This window comes from Schistocerca piceifrons, chromosome 7, assembly GCF_021461385.2.
Source record: "Schistocerca piceifrons isolate TAMUIC-IGC-003096 chromosome 7, iqSchPice1.1, whole genome shotgun sequence".
In the NCBI taxonomy this organism is placed as follows: domain Eukaryota; kingdom Metazoa; phylum Arthropoda; class Insecta; order Orthoptera; family Acrididae; genus Schistocerca; species Schistocerca piceifrons.
Window position 1 is genome coordinate 274,036,473 of NC_060144.1, and position 12,255 is coordinate 274,048,727.

The 12,255-nt window shown below is 38.1% G+C and overlaps 1 protein-coding gene across 1 annotated transcript in view; it reads right to left on the reverse strand.

The window, feature by feature from the left end:
- LOC124805125 (WD repeat-containing protein 81) overlaps positions 1–12,255 on the reverse strand; it is a 303,608-nt gene that overhangs the window by 284,975 nt on the left and 6,378 nt on the right. Inside the window, exons 3-5 of the mRNA XM_047265582.1 lie at positions 9,717–9,879; positions 4,714–5,135; positions 3,324–3,860 (exon numbers count right to left, since the gene is read on the reverse strand). Of these exons, the coding sequence (XP_047121538.1) occupies positions 3,324–3,860; positions 4,714–5,135; positions 9,717–9,879 (1,122 nt within the window). The remainder of the gene's footprint in view (positions 1–3,323; positions 3,861–4,713; positions 5,136–9,716; positions 9,880–12,255) is intronic.

Sequence of the window (12,255 nt, forward strand, 5' to 3'; positions counted from 1 at the left end):
CATGTAACTAATGAGGAGGTACTGAATAGAAATGGGGGTAAAAATCATAGAGGGAGACCAAGGGATGAATACATTAAGGATGTAAGTTGCAGTAGTTACTCGGAGATGATGAGGCTTCCACAGGATAGAATAGCGTGGAGAGCTGCATCAGACCAGTCTCTGGACTGGAGACCACAACAACACAACATGTACCTCCATATGAGCCTTAATTTCTCATGTCTTATCTTCATCATACTTCAGCAAAATTTGTGTTGGCAGCAGTAGGATCATCAAATGCCAGTTTTCTACATTTTCTCAATAGTGCTCCTCAAAAATAACATCTTCCCTTCAGAAATTCCAATTTGAATTACTGAAGCACCTCTGTAACACTTGTGTGTTGTTCAAGCCTATCGGCAACAAATCCAGGAGCCCGCCTCTCAATTGCTTTGATATCTTCCTTTGAACATGCAAGTAGTACTCAAGAACAGATCACATTAGCATCCTATATGTAGCCTCCAGTACAGGTGAACCACACTTTCCAAACATTCTCACATTAAACCAAAGTTTGTCATTCAACTTCTGGCCACAACGCCCACATGCTCATTGCATTTCAGATCACTTTGCAGTGTTACGCTCAGATATTTAAATGTCATGCCTGTGTCAAACAGTATACTGTAATGCTGTATCCAACCATTACTGGCTTATTTTTCCTACACATCCACATAAACTTATATTTTTATAATAGAGGGAAACATTCCACGTGGAAAATATATATATAAAAAACAAAGATGCTGTAACTTACCGAACGAGAAAGTGCTGGTAGATAGACACAATAAAAAACACACACACAAATTTCAAGCTTTCGCAACCCAAGGTTGCTTCATCAGGAAAGAGGAAAGGAGAGGGAAAGACGAAAGGATGTGGGTTTTAAGGGAGAGGGTAAGGAGTCATACCAATCCCGGGAGCGGAAAGACTTACCTTGGGGCGAAAGAAGGACAGGTATACGTGCGCGCGCCCACACACACACACACACACACACACACACACACACACACACACACACACACACACCTGCACATTACATATGTCTGCCTGTGTGTGTGTGTGTGTGTGTGTGTGTGTGTGTGTGTGTGTGTGTGGGCGCGTGCGCGTGGGGTCCTTTTTTCCCCCTAAGGTAAGTCTTTCCGCTCCTGGGTTTGGAATGACTCCTTACCCTCTCCCTTAAAACCCACATCCTTTCATCTTTCCCTCTCCTTCCCTCTTTCCTGATGAAGCAACCTTGGGTTGCGAAAGCTTGAAATTTGTGGGTGTGTTTTTTATTGTGTCTATCTATCGTTTGGTAAGTTACAGCATCTTTGTTTTTTATATATATAAACTTATATTTTTGTACATTCAGAACCAGCTGCCATTCATCACATCAACAAGAAGTCATCTTGAATCATCCTACAGTCATTCACCTTCAACACATTTCCTTACACCACAAAATCATCAGTAAATAACTGCAGATTGATTCCCAACCTGTCCACCAGATCATTTAAGTATATAGAAAATAATAGTGGTGCTATCACATTTCCATGGGGCACTCCTGACAATACCCTTGTCTTTGATGAACAATTGTCATCAAGATTATTATTATTATTATTATTATTATTGGCATCAAATTCTTGTTCATAAATGTATGGTGCTCCTTACAAAAGATGAAGAATGGTGCCAGGTGGTAGAGCTGTAATCCCTGCAACACTGGGTGTTAAAACTCTTGCATCAACCTCACCGAGGATTTCCTAGATGAAACAACTAGTAAATTGTTCCAGCCACTAGTCTTGAATGGACAGTAATGTAGCACATATGGTTTGACAATGTACCATTTGCAAGCACACCAGTCAGCCCCAACCCAGTTATTTTCTCTGCGGTCAACACTGTTGCAGCTGCAGGACTTGGGCCACACACACTTCACAGACCCTCTCATGGGGTCCGTGTGGTTAATCGTCATGACTGCCACAAAGGGAGGCTTGCAATGGAACTTAGCAATAGAGGGTGCACTCCAAATACTGGTGGTCGACAACAGTCTCCAATGCACAGAGCTCAAATTCGAAGGGTTTTGGACCCACAGCAATATTAAACATCTTACAACCTTTCCATCCAGCCTTAAATGGGTTGGCAGAATGCTTTGTTAGCACAATTAAAATTGAAATCATTAGAGTTAAATTGGTTTCTGCATTACATGCCTTCCTAGCACATTACAAGGCTATGGTCAAAGCCTGACACCAGTCCTACATGGTTGTCCTCCCAGGACACTCCTGAATCTCCTGTTTCCACCCCCAATGCACGGCAAATGCAACCACACCATTCTGTATTAATCATAAAGTGAGATTTCCAATATATATGAGGGAATATCAGAAAGTAATATACAATAATTTTATTACCAAAAAGATTAATACATAACAAAATAAAACAAAAAAAAACAAAAAAAATCACAAACGAGCCTACAACTTTTACCTGCTTCTCTACATAGTCACCAACATTGTCAACACATTTCTCCCATCGTGGTACCAGTTTCAATATGTCCTGTTCGTAGAAGTCCATTTGGTTGGAGTATAGCCATTTGGGGACTGCTGATTTCACTTCCACGTCTGTCACAAAGCATTGGCTGATCAGGAATTTCTTCATTTGACCGAACAGATGCGCACAAATTTCAATGTGTCATGAACAATACTGTACACTGCACAACAGAAAATACTCAACTGCTGCAATAAGGTTCACAGGTGCGCATGTCAGCCATGCAAAATTGCTGCCTCAATTGCTCTGACATTCTGTGGGGTTTCAGCTGTTACCAACCATCTAGAGCATAGCTTCATATAGCCCTCTTGCAAGAATGCATACCATCTGGAGACACTGTTACAGCCAATACTGTCATCTCCTTACAGGCTATGCATGCCCCTGTGAATTTTACTCAGTTTACGCCCTTTTCCTCACAAATATCAAACTACACTTCGCTGCTCCTCACAAGCTGACAACAGTAACCTGCATGACATTTGTTGTTTAGTAGTTCAGGCCTCTCTTGCTAGAGCTGCACATGAAATCAAAATACCCTCTGCAGCACACACTTCAAATTATTTTGTAGTGAACTTTCAACATCCCAGCTGCAGTACCAGTGGAGAAAAAAAAAAGATTGTGCATTCCTTTCCAATCCTTCCTCGTATAATCTCCCTTCAGTTGCAAATTAAATAAAATAAAAAAAAAAAAAAAAAAAAAAAAAAAAAAATGCAAAGCGACTGGAAAGCCAATAACAAAATATCAAGACATGCTTATAAGACACAAATCCTTTGGTTGTGAAGTTCACTTACCTGTGCTGTCCCAGTGGCTGTGTCATACGTCAGATCCAGCTGCCTGTCCCCCTTATTCAGCCTATATTTGGAACGTGTCAGATCACGCCAGTTAGAACCTGTCCGAGAGGTGAAATCTGTTACCCATGGCATAACATGGTGACAGACAGGGTCCCCATGGCGTCTACCAGCTAAATTGTTTAAGATGGTCAAGTAATCAAAATTAGATAGCTGCCCTCTAATCCATTGTTCACAATAGCTCTCTAAAGGTATTTTTTCAAGCTTTTGTTTATTGCTTTTATGGTCCAACATTTTATGGTCAGTATCAGTCTTGGGAATAAACTTGTTATGAGGGTTTGAGTATCTCTGGAAGTATTCTTGGTGCGTCCTCACTTCCTCATGAGGCCTAATATTGCTCTGTGCTGATATATCTTCTTTGAGATCATTTGCTACCAGTTCTACATTTTGAATTTTTGGACTGAACATATTTTCATTCTCTGCATCTCCAACATTGGAAGACGGATCATAATTGATGTTATCTTCCAGTCGTGGCATTACCTGAAAGAAATATTTCTTATACACTATTAATAATAATACAATGGCCATATCCCAAAACAGTATATAGGGGGAAAATATCATTACATAGAATGCTGATTTTTGTCTGCTAATTGTTAAAGCTTGAAAGCCAAGAATTTTCTGATTGTATAATGCTAACAAATAAGACTGACACAAAACAGACGGATTGACTGACTGACTGTATCTAACACTGACAAACAAATTAGTAGGCAGTGAATCTCTCTCAAGCACCCATTTTTCATTAACTGTATGATTTGCTGAGTTACAGTGTCCAAGTCCATATTTTCAGATCACCTATTACTCGGTGCTTCCTTGGTACAGTGGATAATGTTAGTTTAATTACTGAAGCTTGGAGAAGGTTCAGTAAAAATGTATGATCAGAAATGTGTTATCATGAATAGTTTTAAAAAGAGAGAAACCAATGCACATGTTTTTAAAACACCTTTAGCAAAGAATTTTCTGGCAATTTCTACATCTGAGTTTGAAATTATCTTGGTTTTTTATTTCATCTAAACACTCTTTTATTGTCATTTCCTGTTTTCTAACTGTGATTTTGCACAATGAAAAATGCGTTAGTTCTTGAGCATACAAATGTCCTTGGAAATTGGAAGATCACTCAATTCCACTTTCATGAGTAATAAATGTTTAAAGTCGCTGCCCCTCTCAAGGACATCTGTTGATCGCATAGCTCTGAAATACATTTTAATGTTAAACATAATCAAAAGATATGAATTGTTCTGTAGAAATGAGGGTTATTTCTTGAAATTCAACGAAGACAAAACATGCTTACATAATTAGAAATATAATAAAACAGGTAATTTATATTTATTCAAACCTGTATCCAAAGATTCTCGGTTATAAGGATATCACTTAGTGCAATTTCTCCAAGCACAAGGCCACGATCGTGCATTGATCGCATTGCTTGCAATAGTTGGTAGATTATAAAAAGAGGCTTGATGTGAGACGTTCCAAGCAATGCTGGACTGAATGTAACACAGTCTTGTAGTGTGTGCTTTATGTACGGTTCCTGGATCAGTAGAAAGCATTGTGGTGTCTCCACGGCACATAGTGCTGGCAAGATATTGCAGTGAACTTCAAATGATTTCTTTCCATCTTCATTATACACATCAATAAAACCTTCATCAAGGCGAAAAATTGGGCAACCAAATGTTCGTAATATCACTTCACGCATGACTGCATCACTGTCTGTAAGTGTGATTCTAGATGCATTTTTACCATCATTTGATACAGCTCCACCTGACGAGAGAGAGGAAAAAAAATCATGAGTTTTTAAGTAATGGTTCATTTATTCTTTTTTGTGTACAAGATAAGATTTTCTTCAACAATGTTTGTACATAGAATCAGTGGAAATATTGAACCTGTTGGTTTCACACACCTGCTTTGACGCATGCAGTGGCAGACAGAAACCAGTCTTCAAAATCAATATGTGTAAAATAAGCACCATAACTATACTGCAAGAGTTCTGTTTTGCTTTTGTTTATGTATATTTGATATCATATGCCACATAATCATGTCAAGTGTCAAAACCTACATGCACCACAGCAACAGCACAGTGTAACAATATCAGCACAAAAAGTTTAGAAGCACTTGTACTACTTTAGGAACAACTTCCAGTACTGTACCTTAAGTTTAATCAGCCAGCCCGTTAAAAATAATAGCTGTACCACATGTGCTGCTCTATCTGACTGAAGTGTATAGATGCAAGTTACTCAACACTGGGAACTGCACAAGTTCCAAAAGTTGAGATGATATAACAAGCAACTAGTCTGAGGTCTCGCGCGTTTGCGTGCGTGCGTGCGTGCGTGCGTGCGTGTGTGTGTGTGTGTGTGTGTGTGATTAAAATAAGTAAAAACAAACAAACACACACACACACACACACACACACACACACACACACACACACAGAGAGACAGACAGAGAGAGAGAGAGAGAGAGAGAGAGACCTGTTTTGCACATTCAGTGAAAATCACTCCCATTTTCCCTCATACAATAAGACTACCCTGCAAATTTAAAAAAAAAAGCTGCAGACACAGTTACTGTTTTATAACCTTTCTAAAAAGCTAGACATAGTGACTAAACAGCCCGAATAACTCAGGAAAGTGCAGCTGGCTGATTGCCTTAAAAAATCAGGATGAGCTAGCCACACCGATAACACAAACACATTGCACCATAATAATATAATGTTTCACAGAATAGAAGGCAAACCTAATGGTGAATCAGGCTCAGCCCTTTTGTTTGAATATAAAATTAAATCTCATACACTTTTGATGCACAGAAATGTGTGAACCACAAGCTATACACATTGTTAGTCCTCTACCTGCAGTATGAGGCCACAACCCACAAACAGCGAGAATTTCTACCACTTGTCTTTGTGCCTACCAAACCCTACCTTGGACTGCAAGGTCACTGGATCTCTCCCCAATTGAGAATGTTTAGAACATTAAGGTCAGGGCCCTCTACCAAGCTTGAGATTTTGACAATCTAACGTGCCCTCTTGGACAGAATTTGGCATGATATGCCTTAGGAGAACATACAACTCTACCAATCAATACCAAGCCGAATAACAGCTTGCTTAAGGGTCAAAGGTGGACTTGCACAATTTGTAAAGATCTTTCTCTAAATCATCCATTTTTTCTGAAATTGTAATAATTTGTTTGTCTGTACATGTACATCACATCTACCAATTTCCATCCCATTCGAATAATTCCTTCGTGGTGTCTTAGTTCAGAAGGTGTAAGAAATACAGCACGCGATGAGATCAACATTGTGTATTATGCAATGTCACCATATTGTCATTTTGAGAATATGCCTACACTGCTGAGTTGGGATGAACCCAACCAGCCTTTCCTTAAATGCTGTCCAACAATAGAGAAGTTCATTAAAGGAAAAAACCACTGACACTTGAGACTATTTATTTTTGTATTTACAAAGTAATGTTGCAGGGTGTGCTGAGTTGCATTGAATAGTGTACTTTAATAGTAATTTTGTCTGGCCTGAAAAGAAATTATAAAAAATTTGTCTTTTCTGGCAGTGAATTTGGAAAGACTCATATTTCACTACTGGAGGCCAAGCAATCTTTTGCCATCTGCTCTTGGATTTTCAAATCTAAATTTAAATTTAGTTTACTGATCGTGTACATGATTCAACTGAATATTTTACACGATCATGATCCTATTTTTTAGTTACTGCCATCGTCTGTGTTTATTTGTTTTAATTTTAACTAACCTATAGTTAGAAAGTCACATTTCCTTCAACACAAAGATTCCACAGCTCACATTACTAGTGCTACTAGAAAGAAGAACAAAAAACAGATTCAACTATTAACTTCCTCTACGACAAGTAGTGCAGAGGACAGTTGTAATCTAGGCTTGTGTGAGGTTTTGGTGTCCACTACTGCACCTTGGAGTTAACAATGTCATTTCTTCTGTTAAGAAAGTATTTCTCAAAGTTCCTCCTGGCATTCAGTCCTTTGTGGAAATAACTCCAAATGCCACCCCCCCCCCCCCCCTCCCCTCCATCCACTCATCTGAACCCATACTTACACGTTGGTGTACCTGGTTCTTAGCAGCTTTACATTATGCCAAACACTATCAAAATGTCAAAGATGTAACAGACACATTTGACTCAGTGAATCAGCTTTTATTGAAAAAGCCAAGACTGTTCTTAAGAATACCAAGAATGTTACATACTTAGCATTTTTAAAAGTGCACTTCAGACATTATCTGTTGCAATTCAACACCTAGAGTCTGCATCTATTCAAGTGAAAGATGCTGTAGACATGATCTTAGAGGTGCAGATGTATCTGGAGGCAATACATGGTTAAGTGGGTACAGTATGTGTCACTAAACTAAAGAATATTCTTCTGAGGATTCCCAGATATGAACAAAGTGCCCCCACCATTATTCAGATGGAGAACTTCAAAGGTGGATTGTACAGGTGGCCACATGCAATTACGTTGAAATATGTACCATCAACCTCTTGCGCTATAGAGAGATCTTTCTCAGCATGCTAAAGGCTACTGAGAAACAAAAGAAAAAGTTCCATTTCATAAAATTCAGAAATGTGATTAACTGTGTACTGCTGTAATCAGCTATCCGTATAACACGACCAGTAGACTGAACACAATTTTATTTCACAGAAACATTAACAACTTGAGCGCAGTATTTAAGTAACATTCAGCAGGAATCAATTACGAACACACGCACTGTAGCAATACACACAGAGAACTGAGGACAAGCACAACTCAGCTAGCCTTAAACAGACTGGGACCCATAGTGGGCTCTGATGATTCTCTCTCTCTCTCTCTCTCTCTCTCTGTCACACACACACACACACACACACACACACACACACACACACACACAGTATGCACATGCATGTACTGCTATACTAAAAATTAAATATAAAATTTCTTGTTAGTTGTAGTGTTAGGCTTCAGATTGTGGCCTTACATAGGTACACATCTCAAGTGTGTGTTTTTATGTGAGTGATACACGAAAATAACTTTTCAGTAAAAGACTTTCTTAAAATATTATAAAAAGAGAAAATAATTGTAGCACAGGTAAAAACCTCAATTATTTATGCAATTTTTCAAATGCTGATTTAAAGAAAAGTTAATTGTTTATTTACCACAAAGAACTATAATAATAACATTTAATACAGTATTAGTATTCATTATATTTTCATTAAAAAGACTCCAGAAAGGTTAAATCAGTCCATTTTAATCTAAAAAGGGCAATTCCAATACAATAAAGGGCTAAAATCCATTTAATAAACACCTTAAAATCTTGACTCTAGTACTAAGCAATGAGCTATATGTGTCACAGGGAGTGTTTTTAATAAAAATAATGGTCTGCATTGGTGTCCCAGAAGAAGCAAGGTAAATTCAAGTCAACTCGGACAGAGCTCCATTTATCTATGTGATCCTAACACAGCTAAAAAGCAATAGAAATTGCCTGTTCCTTGTGATACATCATGTTGTACACTGGCCACCGTCAGATGGCCAAAGCTTAATGTTTAAAGACGAATGTTGACACTGAGTAACTGCAGGCTGGATATCCCAAGCCCGCCAAAACTGAACTTACACCTGAGTAGCTGAGTTCCACAAGGTGCCAGCCACTTTGCACAATCCGGCAAATACATCTAGCTTATTGAATGCAATTGATGCAGCGAGCATTACTCTTTGTCTTGTATGCAACAGTAACCATTTTAGTGCACAAAAAATAAGAGTACATCACTGGTACCAACAACTTCCATCATGACATGGTAGTGCTGTTGTAACACCATTCTGAATGTGGATTGGATTGCTTGGGGGAAGAGACCCAACAGCAAGGTCATCGGTCTCATAGGATTAGGGAAGGATGTCGACCGTGCCCTTTCAAAGGAATCATCCCGGCATTTGCCTGGAATGATTTAGGGAAATCACGGAAAATCTAAATCAGGATGGCCGGATGCGGGATTGAACAATCATCCTCCCGAATGCGAGTCCTGTGTGCTAACCACTGTGCCACCTCGCTCGGTATTCTGAATGTGAGTAGCAGTGAAAGTTCACAATAATTACACACTGTGTGTGTGTGTGTGTGTGTGTGTGTGTGAGAGAGAGAGAGAGAGAGAGAGAGAGAGAGAGAGAGAGAGAGAGAGAGAGAGAGAGAGAGAGAGAGAGAGAGAGGGGGGGGGAGCATAAGGGGGAGGCAGATTTTCCTTTGTTTCATCATGCACCCTGTAACTGAATACAAAAACATGCATTAATAAATCTAACTATTATGGTTACAAGTACTACTATAACTAAATCCAAAGTTTGTTCTGTCTTCTACTTACATACATTAAAATACTTTTTGAAGGCATCTTTCCACAGATTCTTGAAATTTGTCTGTGCAACATAGTGTAAGAGCTGAGAAAATGATAAAGCAGTTTCCGAACTTGAGCTCTCTACCCTTACTCGAGGAAGAGGTATCACCTTTTGTGTTTGTTTGTGCAAAATCTGTAGAATTTAAAAACACTATTTAGGTCCAGTAGTAAAATATATATATATCAAACTATTATGCATCAGTTTATTGTGATACTAATACATCATTACTCCTCAATCTCTCTTACAGGGAAGATGGTTTATTCTCATACAACTTTCACATCTCATTCACAATACATAATATCATTTTAAACCCATAAATTGCAAATACAAACATATGGAATGAAATTGGCACAACCCTTCACTTGAACTTTCAATCTAACAGTACTGATTTAGAATTTAAATGATCTGCCAAATTTACTCATCAAATACTTTCATGGTTTCTTAAAATAACTTCCAAAACTGAAAAACATATAATAAACATAAGTATTCAGTTTCTAACAGGCACATTGTAGTCGTAATAGTTGTTGTTGTTATTGTTGTCAGTATTCTGGTCTTCAGTTCAAAGACTGGTTTGATGCATCCTGTACAATTCTCTTCATCTCTGAATAACTGCTGTAACTTACATCCTTATGAATCTGCTTACTATATTCATCTCTTGACTACCCCCTACAACTTTTACACCCCACATTTCCCTCCAATACTAAATTGGTGTTCCCTTGATGTCTTAGAATGTGTTGTATCAACTGATCCCTTCTTGTATCAAGTTGCACCCTAAATTTCTTTTCTCCTCAATTCTATTCAGTCCTTCTCATTAGTTATGTGATTTATTCACCTTATCTTCAGCATTATTCTGTAGCACCACATTTAAAAAGCTTCTAATCTCTTCTTGCCTAAACTGTTTGTCATCCATGTTTCACTTCCATACATGTATAACTACCTTTCATAGAGCTGACAAAAGGCAGATAATAAACACTAGAAACATCAGTAAAATTATAATGATGAAAAGTAATTATACTTGGGACAAGGTACACGAAGTCATATTGTGCTATAAAAATTGAAAACAAAAATTTGATTGAACTTTTGGCATTGACAAGACACAATCAGTATCTTCACAGCATGATAGCAATGGTAATGTTACCCGATGACAGAGCGCTTAAAATTGATTTGTTAAACACTTTTTCCAAAATTCCCTTGCTAAAGAAGACAAAGTAAATACTTTCAGGATTCTAATCATAAACAGCTGCCACCATGAGTAACTTAGAAGCAGATATCCTCGACGTAGTGAACCAGCTCAAATCACTTAATAAAGGCAAGTCCTCTGGTGCACATTGTACACCAGTTACATTTGTTTAAGAGTACACTCAGTAATCATATTCAACTACTCACTGAATGAAAGATCTGTACCAAAACAGTGGAAAGTTGCACAGGTCACAACAATACTCAAAAAAGGAAACTGGAGCAAACTGCTGAATTACAAATCCACATCACTTAAAGGGGGAGGTAATGGATTTTGGTCCAAAAAATCGATTTTTCAAAATTATTATTTTTCTTCATCCACACAGTTCGACCTATGTTGTGGGTGAATTTTATCATGATAGCAGCTTAAGAAATGCCTTTAAATTGTTAAACAGATTAACTCTGCTCTGGCAGCCACTCCCATCGTTTCCGACATTTGGGAAACTGCTTGCTTCAGCGGAATTTTTGTCAGTGTGAAGGCTATTTTCTTTCAATATCTTGGCTGATGTCTATATCTCTGGCTGACATATATATCTTCGCCTGAAAATTTTCTTGCCGGTGGTTTATTTAAAATTTGATATTATTAATGCATATTAGTAGGTGAAAGACTGAATTTGCAAACCTTTACGTGGAAGTCAAGATTTATGCACAGTGAGTGGTGCAAAAACTGTGTTTAGGAACCAGAGGTTTCCTGGCAATCAGTTTACCAACAAAAAAGAGGAAGCACCTCGAAATGAAGAACATAAGTTCTCATGTTCAGCATTGAAATTTGGGACAGGAGAACCGTACAGGTGCTTGAATGATGATGATATGGATTACACTAGATTCAGATTTATTGATTTAGAGCTTCTGTACCAGGCTATAAAGTTTTCATGTTCTTGTGTGAGTTGTAAAAATGCAGAATGTGTTACTGCTGTTGAAAAAAGAAGAGTAGGAATAGCTTGTGATTTTAAATTAATTTGTAATTCGTGTGGCTATGAATTTTCATTTTCCTCCTCCAAAAATCTGACACTGGTACCTCTGAAAGCAATTTTAGGTTAGCACATACTCTGAGATGCCTTGGGTACACAGGGAAGGAGATAATTTATTGTGTGATTTTCTGAACATGCCTCCACCTTGTGCAAGGTTTGAAAAAATAAATAAAGAAATGCCTGATGCTGTATGCAATACTGGCAAAGCTTCTATGCAGAAAGCAGTGGAGCAGTGGTGAAAATAAACTAAAAAGAAATAGATCCTGGGGGTAGATACGAGGGCTATGCCGAAAGTTTTTAG